At 45.7% G+C, this 19,256-nt stretch overlaps 1 protein-coding gene across 4 annotated transcripts in view; it reads left to right on the forward strand.

Annotated features, from left to right (window-relative positions):
* ORC1 (origin recognition complex subunit 1) overlaps positions 1 to 19,256 on the forward strand; it is a 323,506-nt gene that overhangs the window by 129,488 nt on the left and 174,762 nt on the right. For all 4 annotated transcript variants that reach the window (XM_069642194.1, XM_069642195.1, XM_069642197.1 and 1 more), the window contains one exon: positions 13,484 to 13,581. In XM_069642194.1, coding sequence (XP_069498295.1) covers positions 13,484 to 13,581 — 98 coding nt within the window. The remainder of the gene's footprint in view (positions 1 to 13,483; positions 13,582 to 19,256) is intronic.

Here is a 19,256-nt window from a genome sequence, read left to right on the forward strand (position 1 = left end):
TGTCAGGACTCCCTTTAACTGCAGGTACTTGAAGGGTGAGAGTCCCTTCATTTCTAACCAACTTTCCAGTCTGGTTAGTGACATAAATTCTCCCTCTCCCCACAACTGCCCTGCCCTGGAGAGGCCTGCTTCATGGCACTGTTGGAACTGCACAGGGTCTGAGATGTGGTTTCATTTTGGTGGCGCCCAAATACAGCTAAGGGGAGAGGCCAGGTTGACCAGCGGGTGGCACTTCCATCGCGCCAAATTGACCAGAACACTTTGAGGATTGGGTGTGTTACTACTCGTCTAGGGATGTCACTTTGTGGGACCCACATCCACTCCCCCAGTGTTTTCGGGCGTAGGGCAGCATTGTCCATGTGGATCCACTGCTTCTTTCTGCTGTCGTCTAGGTGGTCCACCATAATCTGCAGCTGGGCCGCCTTATAATCTGCTCCCAGGTCAGAGAATCCTACTCTGCCATCCTTTTTTGCCAACATGAGTATCTTGTACACCACCTTGGGTTTCACTCCTGCCGAAAGGAATCACAAGAGGGCTTTCTGGATTGTGGCCAGGACGTGGGCCGGCACCATCGTGGGGAGCATTTGGAAGAGGAGCAACCGCTTGGGGAGAAATGTCCTCTTAATGCAGGTCAGCCGTGCCATCCACAATAGACCGATCCTATCCCACCTCTGCAGATCCCCCTTTATCATCTCCCACAGGGGAGTGGGAGGTTTGGGCGGGGGGGTGATGGTTCCTCCCAAATAAGTTCTCCGGCTCCCTAGTAACCTCTGTCCCCAGGTAGAGGAAGCCCTTCTGGTGCGTCTGGAATCCCCATTTACCGACCCAGTCTGTCTGCCTAATCCCATTTTCCCATCAGAAATGCCACTGATTTGGAGAGGTTGACCTGGAACCCCGACAGTTTCCCATATTCCTTCAGCCCCTTAAGGAGAGCGGGTACTGATGATTGCGGGTTAGAGGTAGAGCAGCGCATCATCCACAAAGAGACTTGCTTTGTACTCTTTTCCACCTCTGACTATGTCTCCTGACTGCCATAGGCTTATCACCCAAGGCTCCATCACCATGGCTTATAACAGTGGGGACAGGGGACACCCCTGTCCTGTCCCCCTGTGGAGCCCTGTGGTCCTGGACATGTTCCCATGGACTGTTAGTTTAGCCCTTGGAGTGATACAAGGCCCTAATCCATCCCATCCATCGTTCTTCCATTCCTATCTCTTCCAGTGACCAGTTCACCCTATCGAACGCTTTTTCGGCATAAAGGGAGAGAACCAGGACCAGGGCCCCCTCTGTGTTTTTTGATCATATAGGATATGTAGGGTGTTTCTCAAGTTGTCGGATCTTTGCCTATTTAGGATAAACCCTGTCTGGTCTGGGTGGGGGGATGCCAGGATCCTTGTGAAGATCTTTGTCCACGTTGAGTAACGAGATGGGTGTATATGAGGCGCAGTCCGTCTTGTCCTTGCCTTGCTTGGGGATCACCGTTATTGGCGCCTCCCAGAAGGTTGGGGGTATGTCCTCTGCGCCTCCTAATGGATTTGAGGACCTTGATCAGGGACCCCGCTGTGGAGTCCTGAAACTGCTTATAAAAACCAGTTCTGTAGCCATCTTCCTCTGGTGCCTTCCCTGTTTTCAACGGGCCTATTGCCCGCTTAACCTCTTTCCGTGTTGTTTCCGCTTCCAACATGGATTTCCACTCTGTAGTAAGGTGGGGGATTAGGAAGCCTTCCCAAATATTCCCTAATCTCCTTTCCTTGAGGTCTGGCCGGTTGGGAATACAGTGCTTCATAAGTCTGCAAAGCGGTCTGGGATGTGGTCCTCGGTTCCGAGTGTCACTTCGTTCTTGTCCCTTAACCGGTGAACCCTTCTGTGTCTCCTACATTCCCTGACTGTTTGCCAGCAGTGTCCCCACCTTATCACCCCGCCGTAGAACTTTTGTTTGGCATGTCTCTGCTTTTTTACCACTTCCCCTATCTGGAGCGAATGCAATTCTTGCCTCCTGTCCCGCATTGTGTCCAGTAAAAACTGTCTTCTCCAGGTTGTGTAAGCCTCGCCCTCATGTCTCACAACTGTTCCCGTATCTTCCCCTCATCAGTGTCCTTTCCCTCCTTTTTTTTTTTTTCGTGCCCCATCTGCTCGGAGTAGGCCCCTCACCGTCGCCTTGGCCGCCTCTTGGCTCATCTCCCCTGTGTCATTGGTTCCGAAATATTGGGGGGATTTCTGTCTGGAGGAAATCCCTTAATACTGGGAGGCCATCATTACACCTGCAGCGTGGGCGTCCCCTCCTCCCACCACCAATCTGTTGTAACCATCTCGTGGTCGGACCAGGCCACGGTTTCCACCTTCTGTGATGGCACCTTGGCTTCCTGCTCATTTGGAACCAGTAGGAGGTCTATCCTGGTATGTGTGGTGTGGAGGTGAGAAGGTGTACCCTACCGCCTGGCGGAACCTGAACTTCCATGCATCTACCCAGAAGTGGTCTTCCAGCAATTGGGAGAATGCTTCATGTTCCTTTCCTTTTTATTCTCCCTTGCTGACCACCAGTCCACTGCCGGGTCCACTATTAGGTTGAAGTCCCCTCCCACCATTAGCATGCCCTCGCCCCATTTCTCCAGTTCCAAGAATACCTTTCACAGGAATGCCAACTGGTGCGAGTTAGGTGCGTAAATGGATGCTATGGTGATTAGGCGTCCTTCGACCTGCCCTTTGACTGCCACCAACCTACCACCAAAACCCCTCTTAACTTGTGCCGCCCTCAGTTCCATGGATCTTGACGGGACAATCGCCACACCCTCTTTCTTGCTGGTCTTATGTGAGGCCCAGAAAGTCTGTCCCACCGCTAGTCCCTTGAGGGCACGTTCCTGCCCCTGCCTGTGGTGTGGCTCCTGTAGGAAAAGCATCACTATATTGGCTTTCCGGAGCATATTTGATGTGAGTGACCTTTTATTTGATGAGTTTAGCCCCTTTATGTTTAGTGTTGCTACTTTTCAGTTAACCATCTCCCCTTCTTCGTTTTCTCTCGGTGCGCCGACCCATGGTTAGACATTTCCCCCGGAATTGTGGAGGTTTACTGCGTTCCCCCTACCGCTCCCACTATATGTATCCATCTCCCTTCCCCTTTGTCGACCTTAATTCTTCTCATGTTGCTAATTCACTTCTGTGGCCCCTTCTCCCTTTCCCACTTCTTCTTTCCCCCCCTCTCTCCTTTCCCCCCTCCCGTCTCTTTTACCCCTCCCTTCCCTTCCCCTGTTGGGGCGTTCAGCCTCCCATTGTCCTGTTTCCGGGCATTATGGCCGAACCACCATGGTGATGGTCCCTGTCCTGTTGTTTCTTTCATCATACTTTGCAACTGTATCTGTAGCGCATCTTTTGCGGCCTTGTGCTCCCCATTTGACTGTCCGTCCCCCCCCCCCATTTCTCAGTTGTCTTCCCCCCTCCTTGAACTGTTCAAACAGTAACATGGCAACTGCTAATAACTTTGTCCTCTCAACTGGATTCATTGCCAACCTCCCGAGTTTTGCCCCCCCCACACCCACGCCCGGCTTCCTTCATAAACAACTTTAAAATCATTAAGCGGGGCCCTGCAACTTGGGCTCCTTGGGCCCCCTGGTTTGACCCAATGGCATCAGGGCGAGTCTTCTCCCTTCAGGTCACCCCTTGCCTGGGAGGGGGTTTTGTTGAGCTTTTGATGTTTCCTGGTCCCTTGTGCTTTGCACCTGCCATGATCCGTCCTTGGCCCTCTGGGATCACGTCTTTTGGATAGCTCTACCCCTCCTCCTCCCCCCCCCCCCCGGGTGATCTTGGGCCTGTCCTATTAAGTCCTCTGTGGCCTTCTTGATATCCTCCTCGTGCACCAGGTGATGTCTCTCTCCCCCTAGTTCAAATATGAGTGCAAATGGGTATCCCTATCTGCATCATACCTCTTTTTCCTGGAGCCACCTCGTTGGGGGACCACATTTTTTGCGTCAAGAGGGTTTGTGCTGACAGATCCTGTAAGATGGTCACCTTGGAGTCCTCATAGTCGATGGCCCCCATTCTTGATAGTAGTGTAGTTTAGCGAGCACTGATCGGGGTCCCGTGGCACCCCCTCCTGTCCTGTGGACCCGGTCTATAGCTACTGGCTCGCATTCTTTGGCCCCCTGGCCCCCTAGACCATTCCCATAATTTCTTCTATTTGTTTTTCTAGTCCGGCCACGGATTCCCCTCTTTTTCTTCTAGTCCAAAAAAGCATGTGTTATTGCGCCACTCATGATTCTCTAGATCATCCACTTTGAGCCCCAGATCGTACTCCTTCCTTTCAATGTCTCGAAGGCGGACCTCTATTTGGGATTCCAGCACTCCTACTCATGCTTGATTAGCTTCCACACCCTCCAGTCTTTCTTCCAGGGTCTATCCTTTGTGGATAGGTCTGCCACTTTCGTCCCAATATCTGTACGCATTCCGCAGATTTCCTCCAGTATTATTTGGATGTCGCTTTTTATGGCCCCTATTTTGGTTGCACATGGGTGGGATCCCCCTTCCGCCTTTGCTGCTGCCATTGCCCCCTCTTCTGGGTAATGCAATTTCGAGAGAGCTACCTTCCAGCTCATTCACTTGGTGCGGGTTTGGTATCGAAGGGTTCCCTCCACAGTGTTCTCACTTTGCTTCTTTCCTTAATTGGTGTCCCTTGCCGTTCACTTTTCCCACCGGGGTGTGGCGGGGCTTGGAGGGACCTTCTTCCTCAGTGTTCCTCCTTGCACTCACTGGCCACTTACCAGTAGCAACATCACCATGTTGCCCACTCTGCCACAGTCGTAGTTAGCATTGCCCGTGTCTCTGAAGGGGGTGGGGAGTGGCCGTCCCCCCCCCCCCTCCCTGGTTCTTACTTGTCACCTGTGACTTTCCCATGGGGCTCCCCCACCACTCTCTGGTCTTTCTGCTGGGGTCTGGTGTGGACCCAGGGTCACTCGTGTCCCCACTGACCTGTTACGGCTATTGCCATGCCTGTAATTCCTCTGCCGTGCGTTGGTTCTGGCGAATCTGTGGCTGGCCCCTGTGTGCTTCTTGTGCCTTCCCTGCTGTGGCCCGTAACACTCTGTGCATCTCCTGTCCCTGTTTTCACACTAGGGTCTCTGTGCTTCCTCCTCTCCCTCCCCGTGCTGCTCCTTTTATGCTCTTTTGCAGACCTGCTCTGCAGCCATTCTTTTGTGTCCCAGGGGGGCTGCCTCATGTTCTCCATAGCTGGGGACTGGCGCGTTGCCGGAGTCGCTTGTGTCCCTTATGCCTAGCTAGGGGTTAACGCTTGGCTTCTCCATTGTACCACCTTGTGTGTCCTCCTGGCTCTCACAGTCCACTCTGCTGTGTGTCTTGGGCGGAGGGGGGCATCTCACGTTTTGGGCCCGCATGCCTCACTGGTGCTTGGGGGGTGGGGGGGGACTGTCTCTCCCCCACTCCTCCTCCCAATTTCTGTGCCGTTCCCTGGCTGCTCTGTGATTGGCCTGCTGTGAGGCCGTTCGCTCCTACCTCCTGTGGGGCCGCTGGAGCACTCTACTTCCTGTAGTCCCTTTCCCCCGCCACCACGGCTTCTCCCAGCAGGGGGGACTCGCTGTCTCGGCAGCGGGCTGCTGCCACTTCGCTGGACCCGCTCCGCCTTCTTTCCCACCGCTTTGCCAGACCTTCGCCTCGAAGGTGTCGCCCTCTTCCTCCTCCGGGCATGGGGCTCTCTACCCCTGCCGGGTTGTATCGCTGTTCCCAGTCTGCCTGGGGATCTCTGGCACTTGACTCAGGGCTCGCTCACCACCTCCAGGCTCCTGCTGTGTTGGGAGATCGCTGGAGTCCTCCGCTTCGCGCTGCCTCCTCTCCGTCTCCATGGCTCCTCCGGGCAGGTGGGCTTGCCACTGCGGCCGCGAGTCGCTGCGCCACAATTGGGCCTTCACTCGTCCTTTCTCCCTCCTGTTTGGTGGGCTCCCGCTTCGGAGGGGTCTCTCTCTCCGTTCCCTCTGGGTGTGGGACTCTCCCCGTTAGTCGAGGTATGCCGCTGCCTCCACTCTGTCTGGGGACCCTTCCAGCATTGGTCCCGGGGCTCGATGTCCGCCTCCAGCTCTCGATTTATATAGGACAGGGACCGAGCTTGCGGCTCAGGCGTCCATCTTGCCTGCACCCACTGGTGGCCTTGGGGATACTTTTTATCCTACCTGTGATTTATTTTTATTTTTTTTAAATTATTTTTTATTTATTTTTAAGATCAGCCCACTCCCACCTTATGTGGAGTGCTGAGGGGAAACGTCTCCCTTTTCTCACTTCTCCAGTAACTTTTTCGTTACTGTGACCAGTGCCTCTTTTCAGGCTGGTGGCAGTGTACCTTTTACATGACTTTTGGTGAAAATTTATCGCAGGCTGTCATCGCAGCTGTGGAAGGGGACACTAGGGCCACATTGACCCAAAATGATGGCTATATTCTTTTTTCTTTTAAGCCCTAAATAAGATGGCTTGTCCTTTCTTGGGTGCTCTTCTACCTACCTGGGTGGGGGAGGTTCCTCTAGTTCCTTTGTCTTTGCCGGACTTCCTGCCAGCAAACGGGCTTTGAGTGACTGGCAGGACAGGACGAGGGAGGGGTAAAACGAAACACACCCAGTAGTTTGTCCTGCAGGGTGCCGGAGTGAAACCAGTTCAAACTGGGAGGCTGGCTGTCCCCATTGGACAGCCATCCCCAAGCTTGACTGGTGCGTGGGATATGATTGGTGGGCTCAGCCAGTGTTCCTATATAAATCCCAAGGTCCTGGAGCAGAAACTCTGAAAGCCCGAAGGAAGAAGACACCAGCCACTTGCAGCGACTGCAAGAGACCGCTGAGTAACCGCTGCTGTCTGGTGCACCGTCGCCCAAAGAACGCACCCGCCTGTTACTTTGTGGGCATCTTTCTTGAGCTACAGAGACTCGATCCAGCTCCCCAAACTCCCCTCACATGAGATAAGGAGAGGAGTGTAACGCCGCAGCATCCATCCTTCTTCCGAGCCTGGAAAAGGTGGCAACAATCCAGAACCGGGAAGATCTGCTGGGCGTCTTGTCTGCACGAGAGCTGTCGCCAGATCCACCGAAGTCCCCTTCTTCTGTCGCCACAACCGAGAAACCTGTGACCGGGTCTGCTGTAGCTTCTCTGCCATAACCATCCTGTAGCAATGACTTCTTCATTTGAAGGTACTGCCCTACTCCCTCTAAAACATACCTGAAGCTTCGCTTGCTGATCCTGTATTCCTGCAGGCTGCAGATAGCTTATTCTCGCTCCCATAGATGTATTGGGGTGGACAGCCCATTGTACTCTCTCCTACCTTTAGGACACTGGTCCTTGTGGCAACTCCACAAGGAAACCCCCTAACTTTACCTACCTGCAAATCCAAAAGAGATCCGGCTAGACTCTGCCACTTTTGAACCTTGAATACTGCATCCTGCCTATCAGGCTCAACTCCTAGCCTCTGGTGGCCTAGTACACCCCTGAACATTGTGAGAGACTCATAAAATAAGGTTGGACTCTAAATTTATCCTAAATTGGAAAAGAGTACACTTGTTTCAGATGGTTTTACTAAGAGATTAGTTACTGTAAAAGTTATTCTGAAAGTGACTACACCTGTGGTCTATTACCTTAATCTTGCAATTGTGTTCTACATGTGATACTGTGTAGTACTTACCTTGATTATATTTAAGTGTGCCTTATTGTATATAATACATTACTATTTTGATATAACATTGAGTGTATTAGCGTTTCCCTGAATTAGTGTATGCTCAGAGTTCTTTGTACTTTCTTGTAGCCCTCCTCCCCCTTCTAGACTAAGCCTGGCTGCTCAGCCATTCTACCAAACCTTTGTGTTCAGACAAATATAAGAGTTGGAACACTGTACATCCAATGTAGGCCTTTCTAAGTTCTGTCACAGACAGTGACTTTGTAAGGCTCCCAAACAGTATATTTGTATGTAGGCCTATTTACTTATTTGTTGTCTAACGTTTGTTAATTTTGGGGCGCAAGCTATTCCCCATTTCAACTTTAATCTACAGAATCCAATAGTGTGGGCTAGAGGTACTCTAGTCACTGTAAGCCTTTGCCTAACGGCTGTGCATTCTTTCATTCTGGTGGGCTTATGTGGTTTGTGGCCGGAAGGTAAGCCAGGACGTTGGGGTTGGTAAAATATTGCATGATGCTTAGTTAATTTGACCAGTTTGGGATTTTCAGGTTAGACAATGATTCTTGTATGTAGCCCACATGTTTCATAAAGTAGCAGTATAACAACAAACAGGGTTGCGTTGTTGTAGAACAAACAAGGGAGGGCACGGACAAGCCGTTGGTTTCCTTTTAACTGTTAAAGGGGTCGGACGTGGTAGCACAAAAACAACGTTTTTTTAGGAAAATATATTTAATTACTCGGAGTATCTGAAGCAAAAAACTGGAAGTTCATATCCTCGAACTCAAGTGCAAGGGGTGACAAAAGAGTGGCAAATCCAATGGGGTTGGTACATAGCTGTCCAGAACTGAAGATTAGATTCTGTAGCTGTGTGGTGGTAATCCGACCTGGAAAAGGTCAACTGTTCATATTCTGTTTTCCTGTGTTGTTATTTTAATGGTTCCCGTGGGTCACAGGGAGTAAGGAATACTCGAGGTTCAACAATTGGAAATGCACAAATAAAAATGGCCAAGGGGCCAAAAAGGTGAGGGAAGGCTCTTATAAAAATTGCACACTCTTTCCATCTGGGTGTGCACAGGAACAGTTGTTCTCTCGCAATATCTTATTCCTTTCCGTGAAGATATTTGGTGTAGGTCATGAGAGCCCTCATGACCTGTGGGGTCGACCGGTTTCAATGGCACTCATAATTAGGGCCATATTCGTCAGGACCGTGATTCCAAAAAGGGGGATCAATCCGAAAGTTTCAGAGTTGTCTGAAACGGGGACAAGTTCCTCCTGTAGGGATACAGAAAGGGGGGGTGGGAGAAGGGGGAGAGAGAAGAGGGGGAAGAGTGAGAATACAAGGGCTTGAAAAATCTGGCCTTGACGAGAAGTGTGATCTAAACCTTACCCCAAGAATAAGAGGATCAATGTGGATCAAGATACAATCTAATTGGGGTGAGAATTACAGGACTATTGCAGACAAATCTTACATCACTTTTTCCAAACAGTCTGCTAAAATAAAATGTCAAATGTGATTATACAGAAAAGGCATCAACCAGTCCAAGACTTCAACATCTGCCACAGTACCTTGCAAATGTTCTTCGGTGCAGAGAAAAATGTATGTTTTATCTCACTGGAAAAATCACTCGTGCATTACAAAGCACACATATCTCTCGTCATAACTGATGAGGCTGTCAAGAAATTCAGACAGAATACAGCATTTGCTGATGGATGATTAATGGCAATTAAATGCAAGGTATCAAAAAACATGCTGCTAGGAGTTCAAGTGCCACCATAATGAAGTAATTCAAGGTCCAGGAGAACATGCTTCTAATAGTTTATGTAAGGATGATAATTGCATCAGAATAACTGCACGTCAGAATATGATGATCAAAAATTCCTGTGCCTCTGCTTACTATCCACATTACATTCTCCAGTGGGTAGTGATAACACCAGCCTTACAGCTGGGAGACATATGCACCATCAATTTTTACTCCCGAAAAAAAAAAAGGAAAAACACGAGCAATGAATATATGATTGCTTCAACCCACTAAGCTCCACTGATACTTTTTTTCTTTTTTTAATTAGTGACCATTAGAGCAGTGGCATAGGAATAACTGCACGTCAGAATATGATGATCAAAAATTCCTGTGCCTCTGCTTACTATCCACATTACATTCTCCAGTGGGTAGTGATAACACCAGCCTTACAGCTGGGAGACATATGCACCATCAATTTTTACTCCCGGAAAAAAAAAAGGAAAAACACGAGCAATGAATATATGATTGCTTCAACCCACTAAGCTCCACTGATACTTTTTTTCTTTTTTTAATTAGTGACCATTAGAGCAGTGGCATAGGAAGGAACTCTAATAAAATAATTCCCAATCTCAAGAGGAATTCTAAGGGGAAAGAACAACTTTTAATAGGCAGAAAGAATCCCTAATGGCAAAGCGAATTACTTTTTTACTCTCTGAAAAATCATTTGACTCCAAATAGGGAGCAAAATCTGATTAGAGCCATGCTTGCACCCCAAACATAGGTAGTGCAATGAATGGGCTCATAATTGAAAGTGTATAGTTTTGCCCACCCTTCCGCACCACAGCCTAAATAAAATTAAACAAGAGGTTTATTATGGAGCTGTGTTGAAGAAAATCACATATATGCCTTATAAGTTAATAGCATCAATTCATCAGAGATAACTGATCGACTGCCCTCTGTAACTATGGACCCCTATTCTGTAATTCTTTGTGATCAGTTAAATAAGATGCAAGGAGATGCTAAAGACTATACACACAGAACACATGGTTATATTGAAAAGCCCTCAGAAGCTGAGCATAGAAAGAAAAGAAGGTGCTGGTGTCTAGATGGGTACTGTCATGATTCCTGCCCCTCATGTCCCCAGCCCTCCAAGATGTCATGCTGGAGCTAGGCCACGAACACCTACATGGCCCTCAAGGGCCTCTCCATCCCTCCAAAGACCCACTTGGAGTCAGACTTGGCGCTTGTGGCACCAGACTCACTCACTCCCGTAGGATAACATTGAGGATTGGACTTGTAGTGTATTGATGGGGACAAGATGGATGCCCCCACATATTTCGGTTCCCAAAACTGCATGTGCGGTCTAGTCTTTTGGGTGTGGTTCAGCCCAGAGGCACCAGGCATACCCAGAGACTATTTAAACCACACCCAGGCTGAGAAACATGCTTTGCGTTTTCTGCACCTGCAGCGTGGCACTCACCGTGTTCGGATCGGTCTCCAGTAGGCCTGCATCTTCTGTGCTCAGCTCCTGCAAGAACAAGAACACCGTTAGGAACAGCCTTACCTTGCGGCGTTTCTGCCCATCAGTCATTGCTCCTTCTGTTCTGCGGGCATCTTCGGCGATGTCATTCCCATCCCGGCACGCCGCTTCCTAAGGAAAACGGAAAGGGAAAAGAACAGAAAAAAAGTATTAGTAAGCATTCTGCAAATCTTTGCTTATTTTTAAATACTGTACGAGCTTCAAATGCTTACCTGAATCCCAGCCACTCTGGGGGAACTCTGTCTCTGGAACTTCTCATCCATCTGCAAGAGAGAAAAGACACTCCAGGTTAGCGTGGAAACATCTAGAGGCGCCGAATACCGCACTTACCCACCGCATTTGTTCTTCATAACCGGCATCCACGCTGAAAACGTTGCGGCACCTAAAAGACACAGAAAAAGAACTCCGTTCAATGCAAATACGAAAGGGGTGCATCGCGCATCACGCTCTCACTCACCTTCAGCGCTACTCGTCTCAGCAGCACGCAGCCATCCCCGGACGCCGGCCATCATCTAAGGAAGGAAAGTAACAAAGTTAGAGAACTGTTCAAAAGACTCATTATACTTACCTGTCGGACTCTTGCCAGTGAAGTAACTAGGCAGCAACGAGCCCGCATCAATCAACGCGCTCCTCCGCTGAAGGCAGGACGTAGAGCACACTATCCAAGAAAACAAGGCCGTCTCCAGTCGAATAGCCTCCAGGGAAGGGTTCGAGGTCGTAAGAGGTCAGAACAGGCTGAGTGACGTCCCCGTGGATACCAGGTGAGCGTTACAGGTACTGGAATTTCCTATCCTTTAGCAAACAAGCAACACATTTCCTTCAGTGTACTGCCGAAACGTCTGACTTGGTTTGTGAAATTTGCAGCTTTGTTCATCACCCGCAAGGAGTGATGACCTGTGCTTTTCCACCCATACCCTTCCCCAGCCCTGCGCTAGCCTATAATACTAGTTGATGGAGAACTGTAAACAGTGAGCGTTTGTAGCAGTAAACACTCAATGGGATATTTGCAGACCCACAATACTTTGCAAGCAGGGCATATTTAATTCCTCAACATATTATGTGCATTTTAAGAATGTCATGACTCTGCATGTACACAATTCTTTTGCACTGCATACAAGATTGTTTGCAACATACCCCACCCTTATTTCATTGTGCAGGATTACACAAGTGCTCAGTGAAACCGTTTTTGTATAGAAACGAGTTCCCATACAATGTGTGAAGGTCTATGCCCAAAGGAACTCTGAACACTTGGAAATGATGCAGATTGTTTGAAAAGAATTCTCCCCGATCCTATGGACGAGAAATCCCAGGCACAGTCCATACCCTTTATCCCTTGTTGGCTGAGTAAATGGTTTTGCAATGTTGCTCTCCGCTTAAAGGGTAATGTTAGTAATGCTGAAGTAGGAGACGCCGTGCATCACATTTGTCTCCTCAATCTTTAGAGGGCAAATTTATATTTGAGTTTTATAATGCATTAACTTTCAAGCGGGCCGCTTCAAAGCAAATATGACACATGTATAAAGAAGAGGAAATACGGGATAAGGGTACTCATCCACGTAGCCTATTTACTTAGTCAATATCCGATATTTGAACTGGTGTTTCAATTATATGGTGTGGTTAACACTTTTGGTAAGGCACAATGAGTAACAGAAATTCTGGCACGTGAACGTTATTCAGTTATTCATGATACAACAAACCTAAAACAAGTGGATATAACTACACGTCTGATAACCTTTCGCAGAGCTAAGAGAGGAAGTAAACATTGTCCGGTAGTATCTTAATGTGTTCTGTGGCAGAAGTTAGTCATAAGGTAAAAGTGTGGTAGTCAGGTTTAGGAGTCATGGGTGGGGAGGGAACATTATTTGGTTAAAGCGTGCAGAACTATCTTGGTTAGATTCTTCTGTTCATGGAGCCGGTCTTTCATATTAGTTTTTAACCTTTAACCTCTTGTGTGTGTATTTTGCTGTTAGGGATTTTAGGTGTCCCTCGCGTAGTAGTATAATGCAAATGAGTAGAATATCAAGATGAATTGCTTACTTTAGGAGAAAAAGAATTTCAGGTATTTGCTTTGGTTTGTGCCTTATTAAATCTTTTTGAATAGGTGAGAATTAGCTGTGTGTGCTGCTAAAAATCTTTGAGCTGCACCCAGATGGAAGCTGGGCAAGCGCACATGCGCACAGCTTAGAGGGTTGTCGCACCCAACTATACAGATTTCACCTGCCACTTCCTGTCACCTGAATGATTGACAAGGATTCTGGATAGCCTATGGCTTCTGTCCTGGGCAGCATTCTTTATTCAGTAACTGGTGAAGTGGCTGGCTGAGCTACTTATCCGTTCATTGGATTTTTCCATTGTTATTTGTGTTTTTCGACATTGAGTGAATGGGGGATCTTAATGGCCATGGACGGGCCCATTTCTTTTACATCAATTTATGCTGCACGTTGTATTCTATTTTTGCAAGTATATTGGGAGGAAATGAGAATTGTGGATGGGGGGCTTGACAGGTCTCCAAGCTTTCCATGTTGTCAATCCATGTCTTTTATTTTAAATCTAGCCTGCTCCCAGAACTCCACGCCTTGCCACACCTAGGATTCCTGAGAGAAACAAGCCTGCAAGGAATCCCAGCAACGTGCTTGAAGAGGCTCGCCTAAGGTAGGGTAATTGATGCAGGTTTTCTTCGCCTTTTAGAGGATGGAAAATTAGAATGGGAGAGGTTATTCAAAACATGTTAGGGCTTCTCTTATCCTCGAAGGGTACTCCTTTTTATTGAAAAAGGAAGGATTAAAGGCAGAGTGTAACCTGTAGGGGTTTAAACCTATGAACTGCATAAGATATCTTCAGTGGGTGCGTGGCTCACTGAAAATCTGACCCACTAGCAAGAAGCATGTGAAACTGAAACCACTAAATAAAAAAAGACCGGTTACCCGCTCACTGGGTCAGCTGGTCAAAATAGTGACTTTACATACATTTCTAAGTGAGTTTTCATGATTCTTGCAATTCAGAGGTCAAACGCACACACATTTGTCATTTTTTTGACCTTTAATCTGAATCTAAATTGATGCTGCGTGATTCTGAAGGGAATTGTACGTATTGTTGATGGTAAACATAAGATGATTAATGCAGCTCCACCTTTACCAAAGCGTCAAATTCGAATCTCATGACTTGGTCTTTCATTTTTCTGTGAGTGTTAGAATGGAGGTTTGTTAAGGTCGGTAATAGTAAAAGATATCCTTACAAAAATGATAGCAAGCGTTGAATGAAAAAACAAATAATTGTTTCTAATAATTCATAGCCCGCCAGCGATCTTGTAGCTATTGAAGGCTGTGTGCTTATCAGCTTCTGGAATTTACAAGCCTTTTATATTTCCGGCTCCCATTTCACTGCAGGTAAGGATGCTTGGGAAGCTTGTGCAGCCACCCACAGGTGGTGAATGAAATGCGGCCAGTCGTTTTTAAGGTGGATCTGAATTTGCATGCATACAACAAAGAATGATTAGTTACTTAAACTGGTTCCCATGAAGGATGTGGTTAAGTGTTGGGATCACTTTTATGTTTGCTGCTTTCCTCCCATAGACCTCTGATTGGGACCCTTTCTTATTACTTTTGTTTGCTTGCAGACCAGACTTTTTGGAGGTAAGTTAAGCCCTCAGTTTTACTTAACTTGCTTGTTCCCCACTCTCCTATGGGAAAACTGATCAGTCCCTTAGACTGTCGGTACTGGGAGACTTTCTCGTATTTCTAGTATTTTTAAAGCTGTAAACTTCACCTTAAAGTAAAGTGTGGTAAGCAAGTTTGTATCGTTTGTATTATAACTTTTACTTTTCTAACTTTGTGGTTACAATTACAATATGCACAAGAGGGGCTGGTAGCATCAGATCTCTTCTACCGTGTTTTTGACTTTCTTTGTGTGCACTTTTGCATTTTACAGCATAATGCCACAAAGAGTATCATATACTCTAAAATGGCTTTGTCACAAGATTGTTGCCAGTCTTTTAGGCATTTTGTACTTGGGCCTTCATTTTGCCCTCTCTGGTTCTTGACTTGCCATACATTGAAAGCCCTTTCTGGGCAAAGTAGCAGTCTGTGTGTGTGGCTGGATGTGGGGCCTGGGACCGTCTGTTCCCAGTGCACATCCAAGCTGCATGGTCTACTGCTATACATGGTTGACGGCCTCTGCCAGTTTGAATGATGCAGATCTTTTCCATTGGTACGCCTGGTGGCAACTCCAATCCAAGCCTACGATAAAAGGAGGATTCTGGTAGGCTACCCTCATATCGTCATTGGAGCCAAGACCCCTAAAAGAAGTGCAGCCCGATGCAGCGCCGTGGACGATAGTTGCAGCTAACCAGTTTCGACGTCTGGCCAGTCCCGATGAAGCTCTGCTCCGCGCCGGTGCTTCGAGCCAATGGACTGGTAGGAATAACCTGTCCTGACACCTGCTCGAAAATCCTTGCCTGCTCAGCCTTCAGAAGTGTCCCTGGACTACCATGTGAACTGACCGTCTCTTTCCTGGGCTACCTCACTGCAGTCATCATCGTTCCGAGTGCATCCTTTGAGGATCCTCAACTTGTGCTCCAAGTCACCGGTTTGTGTTTTTAGGCTTCCAGACCCTACAGAAGCTAGGCTTGGCCTGTAGTAGGGAGAATACTCGTTTCTGTGCTAATTCCCTTTAACCTAGAGACCCCCAGCTCTTTTGCTGGGCTTTAGGACTCATTAATTTTAACCCTGGAATGAGTGAGACCTTTTTCCCCACTCTCTCGTATTTTTGACCTGTTTTGGATTGTGTGTTCTTTTGTTTTTGGAGTCTGACAAACTCCATAGGCACCTACTTTTTGTATGGTGACGCACAGCACCTTCAGTGTCACGGAGAAATCCTTTAAATTTCTCATAAGGCTTAAATCCCTTTTCTTGAGTGAACTACTGTTCCCAAGAATAGTAGTGAAATTGGCTTTACTTAACTTTTTCACTTTGTAGGGCGACATGATGATCAACCCAGCCAGATTCCTCCACCGCATTAATCTGTCGCTCCATTTGCCCCCAATCCATAGCCTTCACTGCTCTCCAAAAGCTACCCGTATCCTTTGTCCTCTGCATATTCAGCATTAATTCAGCATCCTACTAGAGTAAACGAGCACGTTGTTGCTTAATCCAATTTTTAAATCCTTGCCTGATTCTTCTAATATGGTTCCCTTGCTCAGCTATGTTTATCCTCTCTGCCTTAACTTCTCTAATAGCTCACCTCATGCTGCGTTTTGGTTCAGCTACTACAGGTACATAGGCGTGTTTGAATTTTCAAGGCTTTTTTTTTAGCAAGTTCTTAAAGTATTATAAGCAGAACATTTCTTTCAAACTATCAGTAAGAAAAATGTCATAATGCAAGTTAAATATGTACCCTTGGAGCAGCTATACAAGTATCGATACCTGGGCATAAACATGAACAACCAAACAGATGAGGAGTCACATGTACAGGTTTTGTGATACAAGGCGACCTCGGCTGCTCTCCAGGTCTTAATAATTCATAGAAAATATGGGAAATTTGAAAGTCCAGTCCTCGACTTCTATAAGCAAAAGGTTGTTCCCATGCTGATGTATGGAGACTAATGTGTACGCTGTTGGAACTGGGCTTGTCCTGGAACAGGTTGGAGGGAATTGTTTTTGGAAGATGTTACTGAGTCTGCCATCTGGTTTTCCCATACAAGTCATACGATTTGAATTGGGTCTCCTATCTTTGAATATTATTTGTGTATGGTGTATCATGGCCTTTTATAGAAAATGTATGCTATCAGAAGGCTCACACAATTTGGTACTGGCTGCAATCTCTGTTCTACTCGGCTCTGCTCAGGATATACGCGAGTGTAAACACAGATGTCTTTCGATTATGGCGAGGTGGAGATCTCCCTAGACCTTCATCTGACTAATCCTGATAAAGCCCAGCTTAAATTGTGGCAGTAGGATTAGAGACTGACGTGGGATCAAGCTATTGAGTATAATATTTTTTTAAAGGGGAATTTTAAGTTAAAATCTTTTAATCAACCTGCACCTTATCTGATTTAGTTTCCCTCAGCCAAACACCGGGCCTTGTTTTTGAGATTTCACCTAAATCAACTAGGGAGGTTTTGAGTACGAGGTTGAGGACTCCCCAGAAAGAAAGGATCTGCCGGTTTTTGTAAAGACATGAACAATGTAGAGTTTGAAGCACTTGCTGGTGAGCTGTGAAAACCTGCTAGCCCAGCAAAGGTTGTACCTACAGCATATTTTTAAAGATTTAATCAATTTATCCCCGGACCGATTATGGGAAATGTATTTTTCAGGGGATCGTGTCTCGGTCTCCCTAGCAAAGGAGGAGTTTTTATTGTCACTGAAATTTTTGAGTGTGAATTTTGTATCTCTATTTTATCTCCACTGGTTTTATAATGTAAATCTATTATCAATTTTATTAATTGTAATTGTTTACCTTTGAGTATTGAATAATGCATTTATTGAAAGGTTGATTAATTCAGCTAAAACAATAAAAAAATAGGGGTTAATTTTACACACAAGTTGAATTGTTTAACATAGCTTTGAAATAATTATTATATCTCTCACTGGCCCTTGAATTCCAAGTGATGTCTTGACATTATATATTTTGGTACTCGTTACGTTTGGGCACTAGGCCACATTTCACATTGCTGCACTTACTAAGAGTTAGAGATCCGATTCTAGGATTGAGATCCGATTCTAGGATTGCTCATAAGTGTTTTCTTATTTGTCTACTTGATTACTATCTGTGCTTACTGCTTTTTACTCTTTTTTTCCTACACTTTCACTTGCTTTACCACACAGTTATTAAACGTATTTCCTGATTGTGCTACCTGTTGCTTCACTGCTTCAAAAGTAAAATGTAGGTGTCCTGTACAGAACCCACGCCCCCCCCCACCCTCATAGTGAATGCATATATGCATTTGATATTAGTTGTAGGAACAATACTTATCTGAGGTTTCCATATGTTTAGAGTGTATTCAAAGGTCTAAGAAATAATTGTATATGCTTATCCTGCTCATACTTGAATTTGTTTGTACAAAAATTGATTTAAAAAAACAAAGTACAGCGCTACTTTTTTTAATGAAATTTTAGCTGAAATGAATCAACTTTTTTTTCATTTGATACATTTTTAACATGATAAGTACAAAAAGGTATAAAAAAAATTCTGCAATATTTACATGAGTATGAGTATCGAAGGCTACCAAATAAAAAATGTTAAACCAACATTCAACACTAGATTACAGGAAGGAAACATTCTACATTTAGTTATGCAATTCATACAAATAACAGAAATCTCTAACAAGTTGTCATTCTGCATCAATTCATCAACAGTTTTTATAGTTTCCATTAGTCCTGCAAATGGAGGGCATTAAGAAAATTCACGGATGCAATAAATATACTCATATTGGGAGAATTAAGTAGAAAACGCCCATCTGAGATTTGGCTGAACATTTGCAACTGTAGTCATGTGCTTCACATAAAACTTGTTTCTTAATTAACACAAGGCTACACATTCAATAATAACATGTTCTAAAGTTTCTTTTTGTGATAAATCACTGCAAAATCTACAGAAGTTCTCTGTCATGGCAATTAATTTGCGTTGAGCTAGAATATCACGAGTATGCCAAAGATTGAGTCGCATTCTCAGAATGGCCATGCGAACTTGGGGAGATGTACGCTTCCACACTACCCATTTTCTTATCTCTATATAATTGGCTGAAAAAATGCTTATATTGTACGCATAATGCACAAGTCTTAATCCAGTCATGTAGAAGGATTTTCTTTTTTGCTCTGACAGGATTTTGTATAAGTGTTTCAAGATCAACATCTGCAATAGCCATAATTTGATAAACATATTTGGTCCATTTCTGGACAAACAGATGAGTTGATGTAAACAAATATGCAGATAAGGTAGATAGGATCGACCCTTCATTGGTGTTCACAAGACATTTTCGAAATAACGCACATAATTGCCAATGATATTTTGCACTTAGTGAAACAAGACCTAGCTCGTATCTCAAACATGGACCAGGTGTTGATTGTGGTATATTTAAAATTTGTCTCCAGAATTTGGATTCCAATTTATCTAGATCTTTAATATTGGTGATAGCTCTTGCCTCCAACCCATACAATAGCACCTGTGTTACTTTTCTTTTTGTTGCCAAAAGTGTAATGCAGGGTTGATAGTAAATTTGCCATATTTATGGAGAATTAGTTTAGTTTGAGATATTGCCGAGGTCAATTTATTTTGCAATGACTGTAAATGTTCTATGGAAGATGAATTTGCTTCAAATTGTGAACCCAAAT

Source organism: Ambystoma mexicanum, chromosome 1q, assembly GCF_040938575.1.
Source record: "Ambystoma mexicanum isolate Mex_15411 chromosome 1q, UKY_AmexF1_1, whole genome shotgun sequence".
In the NCBI taxonomy this organism is placed as follows: domain Eukaryota; kingdom Metazoa; phylum Chordata; class Amphibia; order Caudata; family Ambystomatidae; genus Ambystoma; species Ambystoma mexicanum.